The 23223-nt window shown below is 36.0% G+C and overlaps 1 protein-coding gene across 6 annotated transcripts in view; it reads left to right on the top strand.

Moving 5' to 3' along the window:
* The window catches only part of PTPRM (protein tyrosine phosphatase receptor type M), a 454600-nt gene that overhangs the window by 150080 nt on the left and 281297 nt on the right, over nt 1-23223 (top strand). For all 6 annotated transcript variants that reach the window (XM_085220805.1, XM_085220804.1, XM_085220803.1 and 3 more), the window contains exons 4-5: nt 4566-4644; nt 8245-8360. In XM_085220805.1, coding sequence (XP_085076931.1) covers nt 4566-4644; nt 8245-8360 — 195 coding nt within the window. The remainder of the gene's footprint in view (nt 1-4565; nt 4645-8244; nt 8361-23223) is intronic.

The following is a 23223-nucleotide window of genomic DNA, read 5'->3' as shown; positions in this document are numbered from 1 at the left end:
TCTTTGGACTCTCAGGTTTGGCAGCACAACCTAGGTGTTGTTTAATGTGCTGAAGTGCTTATTTGAGTGTTGGACAGTAGTTGTGTAAGAATGATAGATGGAGACACACATAGCATGCAATAAATTCCTAACCTATGAGACCTAACCACGTTCTAGGTGTGGCAGTGCTGCTAAGAGCCCAAGTAAATATGCTCTGATAGGTTTTTGTGGGTTCTGTGAAGGAAGAAGTGAGAAATGTCCCTTACTGTGGCTTTGAAGAGACAGAAAAAACAGGGGCAGTCCTAGGACAGGCTCCAAAGGGGAGAAGTGCTCCTTACCTTTGTGTAACAACTGGTTTCTGATTTGACCAAGGAAATGAGCAATTGGGTGTAAAATGCAGCAGGCAGGGAAGAGAAGGCAGCAAATGCTGTCAGCAGGGTGGGATGTGTGTGCTGGAGGAGTCTTGGCCCAGTTTATGGGAAGCAAAAAAGCAATCTAATGTTAAGGATCTTTCTCAATACTCCTTTTTCTGTCTTGTTTTTTGTAGACTGCTATTTTTAAGTCATGTGAAGTAGAGAGTATTTACATTAGGTACAACCCACCTTTCAACTACAGGCATTGTGATTTTGCAACAACAAAGGCAGGAATTTACAGAGCGAGGTTGTGTGGCAACAAAAACTATTTATTCCTATTGTTCAGGGGAGCAGAGAAGTTATCGCGAGCTGCACATTTTAAGCACTAAGCATTTACGTTGGTGAGCAGCCCCCCTTCTTTTGTTCATGCACAGAAAGGGGAAGCGGCAGGAATGAGAAGCTAATTTTGCCCTTCAATGAAGCAGGGAGGCTCTGGGACATGCAGCGTTAGGCCACTTCCCTTCTTCCTGCTTGGCAGACTCAGGAGGCCAGGCAGCTCCAGGCCAGCATCAGCCCAGCTCTTCCTGAGCAGTTGAATGTAGCGTTTTAACCAGTTGTTTCCTGCCTGATAAGGTGATGGAATAATAAGGCTAACAAATCAAAGGACTGCCCAGCCTGCTGTTGCTTGGATGTCGCCTTTGTTTTGACTGGAGTCTGTCATATTGCCTACAGGTGTTATGGCAGCTGGGAGGAAATGCAAAGTTTGGCTTCTGAAGTAGAAACGTGAAGTTCTACAAAACACACAGCTTTTCAAGTGTGAGATGTTGGAGAAAGCTTGGCATGAAACAAGATGCGGGGTTTTATTTCTAAGAGAAATAATTAGGGAAACTGATCCAGATCTGTGAATTGTCACAGAATTGTTTAGGTTGGAAAAGGCCTCTAAGATCATCAAATCCTGACAGCCCTGTCAGCTTTTTAGAAGAAAAACGAGTTACCAGAAATGTTTCTTGGTCCAGTCCTGAACAATCCCATGCAGTGTGCAGTATGCTTACAGGGATTTGCAGGCCCACGGCACCTGTAGAATCAAATGAATTTTTTAATGTACGAGGGAACATGCTCACTTGAGCAAATACTGTGGTCTATAATCTTTATTTATATTAATAGAACTGTACTGGATTTGGATACAGACTTTGATAGTATTTCACAGCCTGTAAACAGACAGTAAATTCTATTACTGTACTTTCAGTGTGTGTCATGTTCTTGAATATATGAAGGGAAAGGCACATCAGTGATGTCTGTTTGGCTATAGTGTATCACTGCTAGCTATAGTGTCCCTTTCTATTTACTAATAAATCTGACTTCTGTCAAAAAAGACTAAAGTATATGGTCAGGTAAGTTGATACCAGCTTGACTATGTATGTAATGGACACGTGATTAAACTGACTATATTTCAACTTGCATAACTTTTCTTTGGAACTTGCTCTCCTAAGTGACAACGTTTGTAATTTAATAGCACATCCAGCTGGCAGTTTCTTGATACATTGCTTGGCTACTTTGTGACAATGGTAATTTTGATATATTGTCTAGAGATACTGCAAAATATTTTAGATCACTCCTTGAATCTTTCTCTGTTGCCGTAAGTATACCCAATTTAGTTATTTTGAGATTGTAGTTTCTGCCAGTAAACTGATAGAACTGGCTTATGGTCAGTCTATACTTGTCTGTGAGTATATTATGATAAGGAAGTACTTTGAAACCTATTGGAAAATCTGTAGCTAAGCTCCCCAGTTATGGATTACAGAAATTATTTTGAGATTTTCTACTTAGATATTTAGTTTTATTGGAAGTCAGACCACTCCTTATAAAAGACTTTCTTATGCAACTATTTTCTGACATTAGTTAAATCCCTGTTATATGGCAGTAATAATTTTAGCAGAAAACTTAATGATTTGGCTGACTTCTTCAAAGTTGTGCGTGTGCAGATATCTCTTTTCTACATCTACTTTTCTACAGCTTAGCATATCTGAAAATGAAGAGCCTGTTAAGAACATTCTCTGTGCAGTGTTGGAATTATGGATCGATCATATGGCTTTGTGCAGATCTCCTTACAGCGAGTTGCCTGAAAGAAATTTTAAAGAAACTTGTGAGATCGATTTCAATAAAAATAAGATTTAGAGTTCTTGTTTTTTTCTTCTTAACAGTTGAAACTCAAAGCAGCTAGAGAATACAGGAGAGAAATCAGAGAAATTGGATTTTTTCAGGCTGTTCTTTACCTCCACACTTGGATTCAGTTTGCTCAGTGGCTTTCTTAGTCGCATCATATTTCCCCAGGAACTTTTCCACCATTTCTGAGACCAAACTGTCTACTCTCTGTTCTTCACTGCCATGTTGAAACATCTCTGTCTTTACTGCACATTGTCAGCACTGTGCAATCATTTTCATGCCCTACAGTCTTTTAGACCTACTCTCTTGTAAGTAGTCTTGGTAGATTCCCAAGAAATGGAGCAGTCTCCTCCTTTTTCAATTTCCTTTTTTCAGTCTTACGCTGCCCTTGAGACTTGAGGTTTCTTTGTGCAAGTTATCAGTTTCTATTTCCATTTAAATGCTGCTAAGATGCGGATAGCAGAGACCATTTGAAAACCTCTTTCAGTTTTTTGAATGGAAGTTATTCTTTTAAGAGCTGCATATTCATACTTCCCAGGATAGTTCCTAAGATCAGTTCCACCAAAAAAATATTTTTTGTAGAAAAGAGATGCTTTGAAATTTTGAGCAGTCTTGGTCTAGATGCTCTGCTGAACTCAAGGAGCCACATACATAACCTGAACACTTTATTGCTGTGGATGGACAATATCAGCTATGAGTGCCATCAGAGTGCCTTCAGGTATTTAGAAGTCCACAGGCTGGGGTTTGTGACTGAGCAGTCTTTGTCTTGCAGAACTTGTTTCTACAGAAATTGGTTGGCGGATTTTGAACTTTCTTCATGGCCATCTCATGCTTTCCTCTTGTTGTCATGTTCACCTGGGGGGTAATGTTAGCCCTGCAGGTTGAAATTCTTCTGTGGACAGGAGACAGAAATAGAATGAAAATTAGATATTTTTCTTGTCAGTTGTGTGGACTTAAAACTATATTTATGGCAATTTTATTCCACTGATGTTGAGGAGAAATGGACGGAATTTAGGAAGAATACTATGATATTTGAGACAAAAGAATGGGATTGTTGGCCAGTGATGATGAAGAAATGAGAAAGATGAAAAATGGTGAGAGCTGGAAAAGCATTTGCGTATCTCAAAGTCTGTGTCAAAATCAATATTGGTCTTATACCAGTGTTTATTCAGCAATGGAAAACTTTGATTTAATACTAGGGGGCTGTATGTTATCCTTAGAACATGCTTGTGTTTGGTATCATTCTCTTTCTGCCAAAATAATTGTTGCTAAGGGTATAGTATGTAGTGTCCATCTGCATCTATATTGCAAGACCAAATGTAGCATATATGTGAAAAGTTGCTTCTAAATTTCAACTTCTTCACAAGCTGACTTTGAGCATGAGCTTCTTTTCCATTGCTTTGGAAACGTACCTGCTAATGTTACTGGCAAATTTTCTTCTATTTCACATAAACATTCTTGGGCTATTAAAAGAAAGGTTGCCAAAGTTTGGAGATGTTTATTTCTGAGCGTGCTTAATTCAAATAACAAGAGCACTCCATTTATTTTGTGACCTATTTATAGCCATTAAACAAACAATGGCATATGGATCTGCTTTTCTTTAATTCACAGGATTTATTGGAAGACTAAGAGCATAGGGAATACATTCTTAAAAATGGATTCATTTGTATCTGATACTGTGTAGAACACTGTATACTGAAGAGTGGTCATTTGTTTAGTAATAGTAGGTCTGTGTTCCATTCAAATGAAATAATTAAAAATAAATTACTGATTTTAATACTTAAGAAGATTATTAGGTAACTATTTTGGCAGACCAAATACTAGGCGGAGTATTTCTCATTATGAGCCTTTTATAATCACCCTAGTAAATTTCTGAAACGGTATAAACATGAAAAATGCGATTTATGTTCTGGCTCTTTTTTATAACTCATTTTGAAGTTTTTTTGATTGTTCTTCGTTTACAAAGAGCTCTCAAATGTTGAAAGAGTTGACATGTTTTTCCATAACAAAGTATTTTTATGTTTCCTCTTTTATAAAGCTGCTAACAGAAATTCTCTTTTCACTTCTCAGGTTGTTTTTGAAGTGGTAACTTCAGGTCACCCTGGATATGTGGCCATTGATGAAGTGAAAGTTTTAGGACATCCATGTAGTAAGTATCCACACACTATTTTAAAGTCTTCTAAAATGTATGTGCTATCCCTCAGTAAATGTTAAGGAAAAGATACTGAAAATGTCAGAAAACAATGCCACTACTACAAAAATACTCTAAGTATATACAAAATGTTGCTAGCAATTGACCACTGCACCTTACCAGCTTAAGAGATGTATTTTATATACCATTTTTACACAGCATGAACCTACGTCATCTAACAATTCTTTCAGAACAAAAATCAAGACATGTTATATGTCTTTCTATCAACATCAAAAATTAAATGCTGCTACAAGCTGAGGCATTAATGAGGGAGGTGAACAATGCAAGAACTGAACTGATGACATGTGACTACTTTTCCAGGTCTTAGAAGGTAGAAAACTTAGCTGGTTGAGGGCTGTGGCTTTACTAAACAACATTGCTCAGGGTAAATCCCCAGGTAGAAAGTTCACATTCATGGGCTAAATTTCTGAACTTTTTTTACTGCCTTATTTTCTAATATGTTTCCTTATCCCATTGCGACAAGGCACTGACCTGCTAGAAGGGAGTTCTGCAAAATATACCTGAGTGTCCTGGTGGACAACAGGTTGGCCATGAGCCAGCAGTGTGCCCTTGTGGCCAAGAAAGCCAATCCTGGGTTACATTAAAAAAAACATAGCCAGCAAGTACAGGGAGATGATCCTCCTACTCTACTCTGCCCTGGTGAGGCCTCATATGGAGTACTGTGTCCAGTTCTGGGCTCCTCAGTTAAAGAAAGACAGAGAACTTCTAGAGAGTGTCCAGTGGGGAGCTGCAAAGATGGTTAAGAGCCTGAAGCATTTATCTTCTGAGAGACCTGGGAGTGTTCAGCCTGGTGGAGACTGCATATAAATATTTAAAAGACAAAAGTCAAATGGATGGGGCTAGAATCTTTTGAGTGGTACCCAGTGACAGAACAAAGGGTAATGGGCACAAACTTGAACATAAAAAGTTCCATATGAACACGAGAAAAAAAAATCCATACCCCATCTTGAGGATGAAAGAACACTGGAACAGGCTGCCCAGAGTTCTTCTGGAGTCTCCTCTGAAGATATTCAAATCCACCTGGATGCTTTCCTATGTAACCTACTGCAAGGAGCCAGCTTTGCAGGGGGGTTGGACAAGATGATCTCCAGAGGTCCTTCCAACCCCTACAATTCTGTGATTACTAAGAACATGCAATACTTAGCTCCCCTAAGTTATTTTAAGAGTGATATTAAAATCAACCTCATGAATTAAAAGTTGAATATAGTAATCCAGGCGTCTTTAACCAAACCGCTTACGGAAACTATCATTTCACATATCTGCTATTTGTTAAGTAACACATATTAAAGTCACACAATGAATTGTAGGTTGTAGTCTCAGTGACCAAATGACTGAGTGAGGAAAAAGATACCAAATGCTGTGTAATTGTTCATCCGCTTCTTATGACATATTGTACTTGTATGCATTCTTTGTGATTTGTAAGTATGAGCTGCAATTTAAAATAAAAAGTGGCTCATCAGTTAATGCTAGAACACCTCATAAATATCGTTTTAGTGTTAGTGACAAAAAGACACAGACATTTCTTCAAATACGGAGACAGTTATGCAGAATCAGCAGCTATTATTTCTGAATCACTTAGTTCTAATAAACACAGCAGGCTCGCATGTTGTTAGGCAGTATTTGCACTTCTACATTCTGAATTTATATCTTAGGTTTGACTAGTGAAGTATAAAGCAGCACTTTATCGGCATAGTAATTTTTCTTACAGAGTTTTTGAGAGGTTTGATCTGTGCATTCGTTCTCAAAACCTGCAAGCACTGAGTTATATCTTATAATGTGTAGAGTTCTAATTCTAAAGTGTTGAAATCTAGAAACTAATGAAACACTTCTTCAATAAAGTAACTAAAATGTTAGAAATTAAAACATCAAACTATTCACACTGTCTACAAGAAAATAGAAAAAAAGGAGAATTGAAAAACTATTTTGTGTATAAAGCCTTGCAAGACTTATAATGACTTTTCTTCCTGTATATTGCCAGAAAAAGTACTTTCTAAATGATTAACTTTTAACAAAAATTGAAATGGGAAAAATACTATGAAACCATGACATATGTTCTAGGCAGTTGTCTGGGTAGCATGGACAAAGGCCAAGTGGAAATAAAGACTGTGTGTAGATCTGAAAGACATGTGTTTGGCAATTGGTTGATTTGTGTGTGTGTATTTAAAAATCCTAAAGCCCCTTTCTACTTAGGCCATACATCATAGTTCAGAGAGGCTACTTTAGCAGTGTTTGGGAAGATTGGGGAAAAAACAAGTATGGTGAAAAGGTAAAATTTGATATTAAAAAAAAATAAGAGAAACTTCCTGAGAATTTTACTGAATAGACAACTAGTAATAATTTGATATGTGAAGAAGATAGAGGCTGTCTGTCCTGATTCCATTGGGAAATGTTTAAATAAAGAAAAATGCTACATCTAGTAAATTTGCCAAAAGGACAGCTATCATGAAAACATTTCCTCCTGTAATTAGATATTAACTTGAGCTATTTTCTTCCATCTTTGGCTTCTTGTACTGCCTTATGCTGGTTGTCAAAAAATCTGTTTTCTTGAAATCTGTTTGCTCATGCTTATTTTCTGTTATAATCTGTAGTTTGCCCCAGTGATAAGCTCTTCTAAGAGAATGTCATCAGCATTTTAAACAGTTGTGATGCTCTGCTAGAAAGCGTATGCTTAGTTTTGTAGTTTATTCTAATATTAGCTGTTCCATGACTGAAAGCAATGTTCAGAGCCTGGCTTATCTGCTAGTATAGATAGTGCAAAAATTCTCCTTGACTGCAGTAGGATTTGAATTGCTGGGCAACAACATGTTCTCAAGGGTGAGTTTCTATATCAAATTTCTATCTTCTTCTGTCACATTTTTTTGTTCTCTCTAGTAAAATGGAAATATACATGCTCTCTTTCCTTCTGCAGTAGAGATGGGTCTCGTTTGAATATCTATTATTTGTTAGGTTAAATGCTGCTGTATTGCTTTCATTTTTGCTTAGGACTGTTTTCTCTTTCTAAATTAAAAATAAGCATCAGTGTTGAGAATGCCTTGTGTTCTGTTTTTGTTCTGTTTTGTTGAAATTAATTTTATTGAAGGAACACAGCTGTAGATAGCAAGAAGCATTATGTTAGAATTGTAGCATGAAACAGCTAAAATGCTAAAGCATCTCCTCTTACTGTACCTGGTTAAGAGGAAAACCTGTTTCCCTGACAACATCTCTCAACTTCTTGCTGTTTTGTCTAGTCAGTAGTCTATCTAATAAATTTTTATTCTGAGCATCAATTTATTTTCAATTCAGTCTTCATTAATACAGATTGTTATTGCAAAAGGGATGCTGAGCTAAGATAATTTACTTCAGGATTAATTAAATAGCACCCATCACTTCTGCTTTTTTCCCAGACACAGAGGAATAAAAGAATAAAATTAAAACAACCTAAAATATAATGTGTCTTCAGTGATTTAAGCCTTTTAAAGTATTACCATATTCCATGTGTTAATTTATAATCACTGCATTTGTGTTGCTTAATTTCAATCTTTTTTCTTCTTCCAATAGCAAAAACTCCCCATTTCTTGCGTCTTCAGAGTGTGGAAGTCAATGCAGGACAATTTGCTACTTTTCAATGCACTGCCAATGGTAAATTCAGTACAAGTGACAGACTTTGGTTACAGGTAATTTATTTACTTCCTAATGCTGTAAGATCTGGAGGAACAGGAGTTCTCCTCTGTGAGAACTGTAAAATGTATGAAAAATGATAGAGCTGTCTATTTGATTAATTTAAATTGTGTAGTGCCTTTGAACTAATATGTATTAGGTATTGTCTTCCAGAAACTGGTACTGGTTTTGTTACCTGTGGAGATCATGAATATATGCAATATCTCCAGGGAAGGCCATGTCACTTTCTCCTAATGTCTACTCTGCCCAACTCCAATGTTACACGTGACATTCTTGGCTTGTCTCTATATCGTTAGTATAGTATTTTCCACTAAAACTTAACTTTATTTTCAGATTTAGAGAATACCAATATGGCAGTCAAATCTGACCTTCTGCTTTATAGTGCCAAAGAATCTTACCTGTATTCATTGGATTTAATTTTTTTTCTTATTCAGTAATGTAACTTCTAGATAGATAACAGATCTTGATTTAAAGGCTGTCCTTATCCTTGTGTCAGAAAGATCCATCTTCCATAATCTCTCTTGGTAATGAGGTGCAAATCTAATTGTTGTCTTGCTGCTGTTATTCCAGAGGTGTCCATTCTGTACTGCAAATAGTAGTTTGTGTTTAGATTTAGCATTAGGGATACCGATCTTCAGTTCCCTATACTTTCTGTGTGTGAAAAAACATGTTAGATCTGAGATATTCCCTGTAAGAAGGATAGGAACTGCAGTATGTGGTGAGGGAGGGGTAAGAGAAATGGAAGAAATAGTAACGGGTGGGACATTGATGAGAACCTCTCAATTTTTTGACATTTATTCAATTTCAGATTTTCAGTACAGCTTGCTTTTCACCCTGCACTTAGTACAAAATTTTATCAAGCAGTTTGGAAACAATTCAAATATATGGGGCAGTTTAAAAAGCTTGGTAGTTTCAGGAAAACTAGCACACAAATAAGTACATCCACTTGAAAAGTGAACTTACGTGTTTGTCTATGTATGCATGATAAACTGTTAAGTCTATATAGAAAGAGCCCAATAAAAAGGCAGTGGAAATCTGTGTTTTTATTTGGTTTTGCATGGGTATTTTCAATCGCTGTGTTCATATGACTGACGTTTCCCTAACCTACCAGCCCTTTAAAGACCGTATTATAGTGTTGAATTGTTAAATTAGACTCCTGTCTTCCCTAAACCACTGAGCTCTTTTGAAAGCATGATTTTCCAGTCAGGAAAAGAGTTTAGCACGTATGAGAAAATAATAGGTTGTTATTTTGTCAGTTATAACCTTTCCAGAGCCTTTGAACTTTTTCATAATGTTATTTGGTAAAATTGAAGGTAGGATTTATTATAAGAAAATCCAAATTCCATTCAGTTTTTCCCTAAGTTTCATAGAAGTGTCATTTTCTCTTCAGGTGTTTTTTTTTGTTGTTGTTGTTTGTTTGTTTGTTTGTTTGTTTTTCATGGAGTTTAGTTGGTACATAAATTCTTTGTAAGGCTGGAATGCCATTTCTTTATTTCAGAAACTCAATTTCCTTTTGGATTTTATTTAGTATAAAATCATTCTTCTAAACAACCATAGTGATTCCAGGATGTTTTTGCTGAGCTTAGTTAAGCGATTCCTTGCTTATACATGGTTACAGGAAGAATGTTTTCTCCATGTGAGGAATAAGAAAGTAGTGACAATCAGCCAACTTTTCAAATAATTTCATATTCCTGCGGCCCCAGTGTTTATTTAGCCTGCCCATGTGGTTGTAGCTCCCTCTAGTAACCCATCCAAGATTGTGCAGGTTCCAGGTGTACCCTTGTGTGAGAGCAGTTTAAAAGTTGTCAGGATCTCCTGGCTTGCATAGATTTATTTTTGTACTTGTTTGCCAGTTTCCACAGATGTCTGCTTAGAGTAAGAGTGGTCAGACAGCTCAATGTGTGGAATACAGCAAGTCAAGGCTATGAGATACACTTCCAAGTGGAATTGGCTGTGTTTTAGTGTAAAAGATCCCCAGACCTGGAGTTCTTCATCTGTCATGTGTTTTCATGGTGTGATACTGAGGAATTTTGAATAAACCTGCTCATGACGCCTCATGTCACTGCCATGGGACCAAAAGTACAATGAAGCTATCTATTAAAGCTGCCAGAAAACGTAGATTCTTCTGTGTTGTATGACTAGTTAAATAGACATTAAAAATCTTCTGATTGCTGTTAATAGGAGAACCAATATTCGGTTAAAAACATCTTAAAAGCAGAGGTTCTTATGTACACTAGTGCCAGAATAAAATGAGTGCTGTTCTACTGAACTACTGGTCCTGTACTCAGATTTTAGTGGTACTGCAAATAGTTTGTGCAACCTCTCTGATACACCTGCATTTGTTCACTGATAATATGAAGCCCTTTCCATCAGACTTTTGTTGTTTGTTTTCCTTAAAATTCTAAAACACTTTAGGGAAAACCATAATAGATAAATAAAAACAACTGTGTGATGACAAAAGGCACCCTTGATTTTAGTTAGGGGTTTCTCAGCGTTTCTCCCATGCAAATCATGGCACTATTGCTATTGTATTTGGACATGGCAATGCCAAAATATCATGAGATAATTTGCTCCCAATAATTTTCCAGTATCTGTTCTTTTTTTCCAGATTTACATTGCTAATCTGAAGGACAGGTAAACTGCTTGTGGAATCACAAGCCTACTGCATTCAGTAGCATTTCTAATTGTTTTCAGTATTGTCAGGTTTTCCTTTTTGTACTTTTGTTTCTTTTATTATTGTAGCCCCCAGCCTGTATACAGCAGTAGACATTAAGTGTGGTAGAAAATGTTTTTCTGGCGAACAAATAATTTACTCTTTACACTCTGATAGATTGTTAGAGATAGAAGTTCTTTAAAAAAAAAGAAAAAAGAACGTAATTGTAACTTGGTTTATCTCTTTATCTTTGCTGAGTAGTTGTTGCAAATGACATTGAAGCAAGTCATGTTTTATTACTCCCGCACACACCTTTTTTTTTTTTTTTTTTTTTTTTTTTCTTCCTTTTCAAGCCTTTTCTACTGTTATTTCCTATGGAACATTGAAGTTTGGAGTATTACAGAAGATTTTGCAGTTGAAATGGTGACAGGTTACCACAGGTTTTCTGCCCACATTTGGTCCCTGAGACGTGGAATTTGTGTCATTATCTTCTGATTGGTGTTTACTGTTTCAGGAAAGAGAAGACAGAAGTTTGTTTGCCTATTCCACTGTGCAACACTTTGCAAAAATACCCATAATTTTCCTGCTACTACTGGGCAGCTGTGGATCATAATACATGAGCTATGACTACAGGCTTATTAGATAATTTGACAATTAGTTGTGGTTACTGTCAGTGATACCATTTCAAGTTGAAGAAAAGGACTTAAGAACATGACAGAATCATACAAGTTTGTTTTTGTTGTTGTAACTAATGTCCAGTTAATAAGATTATTGGCTAGATTGTATATTTATGGATTCATGTCCTCATTAGCTTACATTCTAAACATAAACATCCATAAAAAATAAATGTGATGATAGAAACGAAGGAATGTTTAGAATGAACAGATGTGTCCCATTTACTTACATTTCCTTTATCATGAGTTATTTTCAGTATGCAATAACTCAGAGTAAGCAAAAATGTCACATGCTGTCTTGCTGAAAGGACTATAGCAATTGCTGAAACTTTTTTTTTTTCTTTAACTTAAATTAATTCCTATTTGAAACTTCAAATTTTGTAAGTTGACAAAATTAGCATTAAGATACAGTACTGGGCACTAAACAAGATGGGAATCCAAAGCAATGGAAATACACCTCAGGAAAGGAAAAAATATATGCTTGTAAGTGGAAGCCAAAGTTAGAATTTGAAGGAAAAAAAAAAGCATGCAGAACACACAAAGCTGAGGCATTGTCCTCAGAAGGTCATGAGTTAGAGTTTTGAAAATTGGCAGAAGAAAAAACACTGCATAATCTGTGCTTTTTTGGAAATGGCCTTCTTCTGGAGGGCAGCCTAGCACAATGAAAAAAGAACAATATTTATTTACTTACTTTTACCAGAACCCCTTGAGCCACGAATTTAAACAGTAGCTTAAAAATAAAAACGAAGTTTCAAAAAATTGTGGGTTTACTTAAAAACAGTTAAAATATCTTTCACTGCCAGCCCAAGATATACACATAAAGATTTTCTTCTCTGCAGGTGTATGAAGTGTGAACTTGCACGTATTGCATATTTACATACACAAAATATTATACTCAGTAGTGGCTGAAATTGAAATGATTATAAAATGGAAACTGATTGAATATTAAAATAATTATTTTCAGGTCTATACTTGGGAAAATTTGTGCCTCATCAGCCTTAGAAGTTTGAATATCTTGAGTATTCATTTTCTAGTCTACATACTAATGTTTTTTTTCCTATAAAACTCCCATCTTGTTTATTATAGTGGACAGCATAAATAGTTCCTTAATATTTGATTTGCTTCCTACTGGCATGTGGTTCACTTTGCATACTAAATACTGTAGAAATCTATTCTAAAAAGTCTTATTCAAGTTCTAATGGAATTTTTACCACTAATCTTAGCACAACCCAATATTAAGTTGCTTCTTTGAGATGGAATAATAGGATCTTCATTTTGTAGTTGAGGATCATAGGTACTGGGAAATCAAAACTTACCTCTTACTTCTGGAAAGAGTCTGAGTTATCTGTTCCTGATCTTTTGCAAGTGAGGCAATACATAGCGTCTTCCATGCTCAGTGTTTACTGGTGCTAGCTGCAATAGCACGTGCTCAGCACTTCTAGAAGTTGACCTCCAAGACTTAAATCAGGCATCTGAAATGTCAGTATACAGTTAGAAGAATCCTGGGAAAAGTTTTAACTGACTTGAGTGACATCTTTGACAGAGGCACATTTATGAAATCACACAGATTCTTAAATTGTCTTGTTTGTTCCTCAGCTTCTCAGACCTGACTTCCTCTCTTTATTTTGCACACTTCTCTATCTGCATTTTGTCCTAATTTACAGCTGGTTCATTCAGTTGCTTCTGTGTGCTTCTGACTCCTAAGACAATGTAGAGTGCCATTTCAGGGGAACTGCAGTTCACCTAACAGCCAGGTATTGTGAAACTCTTTGGTATTAATTCCTAAAGGTTATTTACAACATCACTAAACATGTGGCAATTACACTTTTCAGACAGCTGTACCTTGACTCAATGCAGACAGCCTTTCTTGAGAAAACGTTCCTCAAAAATGCATTGGAGAGCTACATTTGGTGAAAGAGATTAATTATTTCCATGCGTTTTTCCTGATCTCCTTCTAAAAATGGTTGAAATTCAAATAATTACTTAAAAATATTAAGTATTTTACATAAGTAATTAAGTATTGCAGATATAGTAATTAAGTATTGCAGTGGACCTAAGGGTAAAAGTTTTTCGAAATAACAATAGGATCTTTTAGTAGCTATGTCACAACTGTGAAAAGTAACAGCATCAGACTTAACAAGGGCAGGATGCTAGTACATGTTCTCTGATTGAGGGAGAGAAGGTCAAATCTTTCACACCTATGGTTTATATGTACAGCACAGAAGCTACTGTATTTGCAGTCAAGAAAGAAGGAACAGTGTGACAACTGTGGCAAGTCTTCTCTACCATATATGTACAGTTTATTACCTGTTAATACGGGATTTGATATTTCTTCTCTCTCCTGAAAGCTGTCTTTCACCTTATCAGTTATTTTAGATAATCTTCTGAAGGTATGAAGAGGATGAAAAATAGTATTCCTCTTCATAAAAAGCTGCAAAATCTGAATGCATTATTTATTCAACAGGAAATAGAAATTCTGAATGAGAAAAAAGTACTAGAAAAGAAATTATTTCCTTAGAAATACACATACATACATGCACACAACCGCGTGATATCAAAAACAGCGTTGTGAGGATGTAGAGCCAATGCAAGAACCAACTCCTGGCAAAATATGAAAACGATGTAGAATATTCAAAATATTATGTGCGTTTGTACAACAACCTCTGCTTGGTTATGTAAGGCTCATAAAATATCCCAAGAGTTGAATCTATGTCCTTGAGTTTTATAAGAATTTCCTGTTAGAGCACGAACTTTCCAAGGCTTTCATTAATTGTCATTTTCATGGAATGTGGAAACACTTGAGAAAAAACGTTTCAAGCATTTTCCTAGTACTAAGAAGTGCCAGTATGAAGCAGCATTTTACCTATTAAAATTAAATAATCTACACTTAGTAACAACTTATTTATGCAAAAAGATGGAACTCGTAACCTAAATTGAGCAAATAGAAGATGGTTAGAATAATAGATAAAGAGTTTGATCTCTAGGTGCTAGGTTTGTACTATGGGAGTGCAGGAAGTCACTTTTCCGACACTCTCTCTCGAGACTGATAAACTACTTTGTGCATAGCAAATATTCAGAAGTCCATTGATTTGAGAAGAGCTTCAGCAACTTGTAGAAACTAAAGATTTTGTCAGGTATCCTGATGTATGTGCATACTGGTTTGTTTTTTCCTGTTATCCACAAAGATAATTTTACTGTTATAGTGAAAATTGCAAGGCTCTGTAGAAAAGAAAGAAGAGGGCCTTACTACATAGATGAAAGCTAAACTTTCTTTAGATTCTGGTAACCATTTAATATCGTTTCCAGTTTCTGTTAATTTCTTTGTGTTCCTCTTTTGAGTACAGTGTATATTTAGTGGCTTTCTTGCACCCAGTATCTTTTCTATTAGTTACCATTAATCACTTTTAATTTATTTACTTTTCATTAATTGTGTTGTAATCTTATTATATGACACAAAAAGTTCTGTGAATGACAGAATATGAGGCTTGTGATATGTCATGTCTAATAAGCCACATACTTTTATGAAAACTTTTCTTGCATTGTCTGCCTTAAGTATGCATTGTCTGATGTCTGTAATACACTTGTTTGAGTTTCTGCTGTGGGTAACCTTGCAGCACTGTAATGTTTATTTTTATGGATACAGTAAGAAGTTAAATATTCCTTCAAATGTGACTGGATTGTGTCAAGAGATTGTAATTCCTTGAGGATAAAAGAGAAACTGGGGGCTTAACACACATACAGATAACCTAATAATTTTTACCAATTTCCTTACTAACTAAGCCATATTTATGTTTGGTTAATAAAAATCTTGTATGCATCTTAGCAATTAAGGTTGTTGTTTATTATGGGTACTCGTTATCCTTTTTAATAGATATAATGCGTTATAGAGACAAGTCACTTGTAGCATACACTAGGAATTGATGCTGGGGTAAGTATTGTTTAACCTCTTTGTCACTGTCCTGTGTGATAGTAGAGTGCACCCTCAGCAGATTTGCAGATAATACAAAGTTGGAGGAGTGACAGATACACCAGCGGTTTGTGCTGCCACATCCGGAGGGACCTTGACCCACTGGAGAAATGTGCAGAGAGAAACCTTGACAAACTGATGAAAGGAAAATGCAGTCCTGTGCCAGGAAGGGACTAACCCCATGTACATGTTGGAGCTTGACAGAGTGGAAAGCAACTGCAGGGAAGAACCTGGCAGTCCTGGTGGACAAGTTAGTTATGAACTAGCCATGAGCCTTTTGCAGCAAAAAGAACAACAACAATCTTCTGGTCTGTACAGGGGAAGAGTTGCCTGCAGTTCAAGGGAGATGATCCCTCTCATCTGCTCAGCACTGGAGAGACCATCTAGAACACTGGGTACAGTTCTGGGCTTCCCCATGCGAGAAATGTATGGGCACAGTTAAGGATGGCTTAGAAACAAGAAGATCAGGGATAAAGGGAAAGAGCTGGGACTTCTCCAGACTGGAGAAGACTCGAGAGAAATCTTGGAGGGAGTAGGAGTGAAGTAGCCAGACTCTGAAACAGGTTGCCCAGAGAGGCTGTGGATGTCCCCTCCCTGGAAGCATTCAAGGCCAGGCTGGATGGGGCCTAGAGGGAGGTGTCCCTGTCTATAGCAGGGGAGTTGGAACTAGATTCCTTCCAACCCAAACCATTCCATGATTCTATGATTCTTTTCCGTGGTGCAAGAAGCCATGGATGCAAACTGATGTATAGGAAACTCCACTTAAATATTAAAAGAAAAAAAATATTGTTTGGCAGTTCAAACTGGAACAGGTTGCTTAGAGAGATCAGGGAATCTCCATTCCTGGAGATAACTCAAAATTTGGATGCAGACTCTATTTGACCCTCTTTTGAGCAGTACAGTAGGACTGTCTGTCTACAGAAGTTCTTTCCAATCAGTTATTTTATGAATCTGTGATAGTTGGTTTAAAAATCACTATTCCTGTCTTTAGAACTTAGCAACTTTACTGATAGGGAAATTCCGAGATTGAATTTTTTGAGTGTGACATGGTTCAACATATACATGTTGTTTTTCAGTAGCTGACTGGACTCAACTCTTCCCATTTTAATATCTTTGACAGTCTTTCCTGTTAATTTCTATTTGTGTCAGTTTATACTTCTTTTTTTTTAATTTACTTTGACTATCATAAAGTATAGAAAGGAAGTGGTGAACAATAAGAGCATACAGAAAAACAGCAAAGCTATGTTGGGATGAAGTTAGTGTCAGCAAAGTGCTAAGTACTCTTATTGCTGACAGTACTCTCCAAGTTTACTTTAGGACTAAATTTTCCAAACAAGGAAATAGTACACTGTAATAGTATGGAAATGTGAATATTGCCAACTTACCACCCTATTGGTTTTACAGCCAAGAGCAGTGAAATTTTTTTCACCTTTGCAGTGTGATATCCAGGATGATTCTTGCAAGAGGTTTCTGAACAAACAGAAAAATGGAGGCTAATTTGATACTTCAGTGCCCCGGAGCAAACATGATTGGATGTTAGACTGGCATCTGATTTCCATCCACTTCCAGTGTAATATAATGGTTGTTCTCAGAGCTTCTATGACTAATGAAAAGCATAGGTGGAAAACTAAAATGCTTGATGTTGCAAAAGCTACTCAAAGTCTACATGCTGCCCGTACCCTACGTATATGAAACAGTGTCACTGATATCGGGAAGACAAAAATAAGCCATATATTTCTTGTTCTTGGAAACAACCTAGAAGCCTGGGCAGCAAAGGTATATTCTGGGTTAGGCTTTCTAATACACCCAGATTGCCCTGTGTGGCATAAGAACCAAGTGTCAGTAACCATGAAGAAATGTCAGCGTGTTTTGTTATTACTACTAAATAAATACATAAAAGAATAAAGAATAACTCCTAACCTCAAGAACCGGTTTCACCATTCCAAAGTGATGAGAATGCAAATCACAATTTGGGAGCTTGAAATGTTATCAAAGATATTTTATTTCTGGTGAAAATATCTGACAGAAGTTAAAAAAAAAAAAAGCTTTATGTTATGGCATCAGTTAAAACTTCTGATAAATCAAATTCTTTAGATCAAAGAGCAACATAGACACTATTGATACTAATACCAAATCAGAAACTAAAAAATTCAGATGTGTGAAAACAGGCAAATTTGATGACTTTGATGAAGAAAAGTAAGTGATTTTTGATGAGCGTAAGTCACTTTTGAGGGGACAGTTGTGCATTGCTCTGTAGTATCAGTCATCCATCATGCTGCAAGGAGTGATATCAGGTATAGTTTCCCAAAGGCGATCCTTCATCACTTGTCTAGGAGATGTGGATGCTACTCTGCTGAGAATATGCTTGCGACAGTAAAATACACTGTTTTCAATTAGTGTTAAATGTTGCTGCTTATATATGGAGTAAGGAATCTGAAGACTTGTAACATAGGTTGTTGTTGGTTTTGTTTTTTTTTTTTTTCTGTCTTGAAAATAGCCTTTTATCACCAGGAAAAAAAAAATTATCCAAACCTGTAATCATCTGTTTAGTAATCTCCTGTGACCAAAAAGGATCGATGGACATATGCAAAATGGAAGGGATGCACAAGTCCTTCCCTCTTCTCCATCTCAATCCATCTGTGCACATATTTTCATTTGATAAAGTAAAATATAAGAAAAGTTACTTTGGGATTAACTTCAGCAGTCAAACCTTGATATTCTTGTCTGAATTGGAAATGAACGGACCAAGTGTTCTCTTTTTCAAGAGCCTTGCTGTAATGTATTAATGGTCCGGTTTTTCTGGAGTGTTAAATAATATAGTAAATGGTGATTGGCAGACCTGAGATAACGAAACTGACCTGTGCCACTTGGGGCAGGTAATATTCAACTTGCATCTCAACAGTGTGTTAGGTATGCCTGTTGCTGGACCCTGAAGACTGTCTTGATCTGAAGTGCTGTTCAGCAGCAGCAGGATCGCTTAGGGACATGTACAAGTCAGGCAACTGATGAAGTAAATTCAATCAGCTTTCTGTGCTGTGCTCTTGGACCTTTGGGAGAAAGAAGCAGTGACCTTTACAATAAATACTGTAGTTAAAATGTACAGACTTCCTGCTGGGAGGCATAGTGTTCAAATTGGACCTATATGGAGGCTTCTTTTTTAAGACCAAGGGCAGTTTAAGCTCGTTTGAGGCAGAGAACTGAAGTAAAGACTAAATTAAATTAAACCCAAAGGAAAGACGATAGAAAGGGAAACAGAGCATTGGAGAATGTCTGTTTTGGGGGTGGTTGTTGAACTATGGGACTGACTTAGTAATTAAACTCAAACACCTCCAACCAGTCCCCTCTACGTGAGTTTCTCTTCTGCATAAACCAATGTGTACATTGGTTATTATTGATTATTACTGCTATGACTATCCTCACTGTTGAGAGGTATACTTTGCCCATTGATGTGCATCTCTTACCTCCTCACACTCCAAAAAGACAGTTCTTCCACCCTGAGCAGGATGTAGTTTCTTATCATGAAATGTGTGTGTTTTCCTTGGCTACTTTGTAGGACTCATCAATGAGTTTGACTGTTGTTCTGGCTGTTTAAAACTTTCAAAGATTTAAACTTGAAGTTGTCTCCCAAACTTGCATGATAGACTTTCTTTATGTGCCTCTTTCCTTTCCAAACAAGCTAACACTTTTCGTGAAAAGAATTGTTGTTTCTGTGGGGTTTTTTAGCTGTTCTGTTATATAACTGAAAAGGCAGACAAATGCCTACATCACTCTCCATCGTATGTACAAATGAAAATTATGCTAATTATCTTTCCTTTCTCACTTTCTCCTCATTGCTCTTCTCCTTCCCAGTCCCTCCCTATGCCTATGCCTGGCATCCGCAGAAATCTAAGCCAAAGTATTGAAAATCATTTAATATAGTCTTCTTTTTTTTTTTTTTTTTTTTTTTTTAGCAAGGTGTTCATCCTAGCTGTTGTAGTTTTTTAATACAGATAAAAGCATGATGAGTACTTACTGTTTTGTGTTTCGAAGAATTAAGATACAGAGTGAGATTAAATGACTTAATAAATAGAAGTATGGGTTCAGCAAAATGCTTAGCATATGCTTGGATAGTTGCCATAATTTCTTTATGAAACAAACTTATCCTTTAGAGAGAGATTTTCTAGTGCTCTGTTTTCTCCAGATGTTTCTGAGAACATAATTCTGTACAAATGATTTTGGATTCTGTTGTGTGCCATTAAAAATGAATGGAAAGAAGGTTTGAGATTTTTACATGTTTGTGAGCACTGGAAAATTGTTAGAGAATATTAACATTTCTCAATCAGTCTTGCATTTCATGTAAAAAATATAAAATCAGCAGTTTTGTTGGTGTTTTTTCTTTTTTTTTTCCTTTTGAAAACCTCTGTGTAGTAATAAGAGATCTGCTCCTGTCAGAACAAAACAGAAGAAATTCATTATGTAAGTACTGAGTGTCTGCCTTGGGTAAATTACAGTGAGTTTAGTGGCTCCAGAAAATAGAATAATGTCTTTGTTTACCTTCTGCATGTTTAATTGTATCTTCAAATAGATAATGCTGCTTGATATTTAATAATGTGACTACTTGATGTGTAGCTTCAGTGTATTTTACAATTTTACCTTGTAGCTACAACAGTCATTTAGGTTTAGTCATAAGAAATAGAGATTTATGTGGAGCTATGTCATTTGAAGAAAAGGATAAGTAACCAAACATACAAATATTGAATCCTGAGATCTTTCCTGAATGGCAGAACAATAGCATTTTGCTTGAATGCCCATGAGTTACTCATATAGAGCATAGTTCTGGCTCACAGTAGAGCAATTCCGAACAGGGCAATAATAATCTTTTTTCCAGCATGGCCTCATTACTTAAATGAAATACACTTGTTAACTTATACAGATAGAATAAATGCTGGATAATCATAAGATCTGCGGTGGTTCTAATCTAGACTGACAAGCAGTTGTCTTGGTTATGAAAGCAATTCTGGAAATTCAGAGGTAGAGTCAACTATGGAAATTATTAGAATGAAAAATATGAACTCTGTGAAGCAATTTTGTTGAGGTATTAATTGCTATTTGATTTAGATTTAATACGTGTTTTAAACCAAATTACTTCTGGCACTGCTGATGTTATTTGAGATCCCACTGGCATGACTCTAATCAGGATTTTATAAATGTGCGTATTTGAAAGTGGGATAATGCAAACCCTTTCTTTTAATAAATGTATGAAAAACTGCTTAGTCCACCTGTATGAACAGAGGGTAACTGACCGATGCTTCCTTTTAAGTCTCTTCTGGCGAAATTGTTGAAACACTCTTTGAGAATGATTAATGCAGTGGTAGTGATGGATATAACATCCCAGAACTTCAATCCCTTTGAATTACTGCTTCATTTTTTAAAAACTATTTCTGAAAGCTTTAATATATATCTTGTTGCTACTAAACTGCTGTTCATTTAGAAGACTTAGTGTTAGTTCATTGCCTAAACGAGACTGTAAGTCTAATTTAAATAACCATCAGCCTATTTCTTTTCACTCTAGCTTGCCTAGAAAGGAAAAATAATGTGCATTTTTAGGGTGTTTTATGCTGTCTCTGGATGAATTTAATATAGTGGTACTAGAAGAATGAACTTTCAAGCTGTTTATATCCCAAGATTAAATTAAGATTCTTTCAGAATACCTGTATGTTAAATTACATATTGCTTAATAGAAAATGTATTCTTACCAGTGACTCACCAATTAATTATATTCATTGTTTTGCATAAATAGCATTCTTGATTTGTTTTTGTTTGGCTTTGTTTAGTTGGTTTTTGTTTTGGTGGAGCATTCTCTGAACATTTGAAAGCACAGAAGTTTCTCAGCAACTGGGGGAATCTGTTATGTTCATTTTCGGATCTCAGCATTTTGCAGTCCATTTTTTTGCGGTCAAAATTCTTCTGTGCTAAGTTAGGTAGGTCTGCCTTAGGGATGCAGCCTTTGTACTCTAAACAGGCCTAGGATTAAATGATTAAGGAAGTTTTCTCTTTCTGAAGAAGTGTCCTGTTCATGCAGTTTTCCAGGTCCCAGAGGCAGAAGGAGCTAGCAGGCTTAATGTGCATTGAAACCTCACTCTTTCACACGGCACTACTGAGCAAAGTAAAAAGAACTGTATTTATCCGGGTGAACTGAATTTAATAGGAAACAGTAGCACAAAGCACAAAAACCAAAAAGACCCTACAGAGTTGCTCTGACAGTTTGTTTTAATGGTCTTTAATATACAGTGCTATCATGTTTCATTGAAAATCATGAATTATAAACTATTTTCTGCTTTGAGACTAGTAGAGTACAGACCTGTTGGTTTTTGTTTAATTTTCATTAAGATATGATGTATTGGAGAGGACTCTCACATAAAGATTATTAATTTGCAATTCAGTTAATTTCGGCATCTGTCTTAAAAGAGCTGAGATTGAAGCTTTTTATTGCTATAATTGTTAAAGCAATAGATAACTGACCACATAAATGGTCTCTTTTATTTGTGAAACTTCCAAGTTTTGCATTTGAGTTTAAAAATCATTTTTGTGAATGCTACTAAATATAATAAATTTAAAAAAAAATTGTGGATGTGTCTTCTGTCTTCAGTAAAGAAATGTTCATTTGGTATTAATGTGTTATTTTTAGGTGTTCTGGATGAAATGGCCATTCACAATTTGTGTGGAGCAAGCACTTGTTGTTTATCCTACAGTATGCTTAAAGGGACATGTTAATATAGAAAAAGAAATATGGTTCATGCACTCTCCCATAAAGGTGCCCACTGTTATAGCTGTGCAGCTTCCTGAAGATGCTATGCAGTGAGTCAGAGAAGAGGACTGTGAATCACAAAAAAAGAAAGAGTAGCTGGCTGTATGGATGCAGTTAAAGTAGAAACATTTCTGTATTTGTGAAATGGTAAATAAGACTGATTCTGAAGAAATGATCTTTATTGAACTTAGTTGCTGAAATAAATGGTTTTGGAAGGGCTTTGTAGGTTTAGTTTGGTTTTTCTTTCCTCTATATTTTGTGTTTAACCCTCTTCATTTTTATTTTCTCATTGCCTGTGAATTGAACTCTTCTTATGCTTGAATTTATTACTTTTATTACTATTAATTTATGCTCAGGCTTATATCAATTAGGTGACTATTCTCGTTTGCTGAAGAGAGGAAAGACATATGCTCTCTTGAGCTATATTTTTTCTTGTGGAAAGTAAACAAATTATGTTTTTTAGTCTCTCTCTATTCCAAACACTACTTTTTCCTTGGAAATATATTTTTCACAGAAACACTTTTTTTTTCCCTTTGAGCTCCGGTAGGGAATGTCATACTGGTGATTTCCGTAGGATTGCTAGAGTTTTAACCTAACATTAGACACATTGCACTTTGTGAGTTTGTAACATTTAAGAGAAGTCAGTCATAATCCTTATTTATGCTAATATACGTATACTTTGCAGGTGTGTTGTAATAACGATAATAAAGGCTTTCTATTATGGAACTCCTTCATGAATTTTGAAGGCACCCATAACTATCTGTTTCATATATAAATT

The sequence above is a fragment of the Meleagris gallopavo genome, chromosome 3 (genome assembly GCF_905368555.1).
Source record: "Meleagris gallopavo chromosome 3, MGAL_WU_HG_1.1, whole genome shotgun sequence".
Classification (NCBI taxonomy): domain Eukaryota; kingdom Metazoa; phylum Chordata; class Aves; order Galliformes; family Phasianidae; genus Meleagris; species Meleagris gallopavo.
This window is presented reverse-complemented; position numbering and strand designations above follow the sequence as displayed.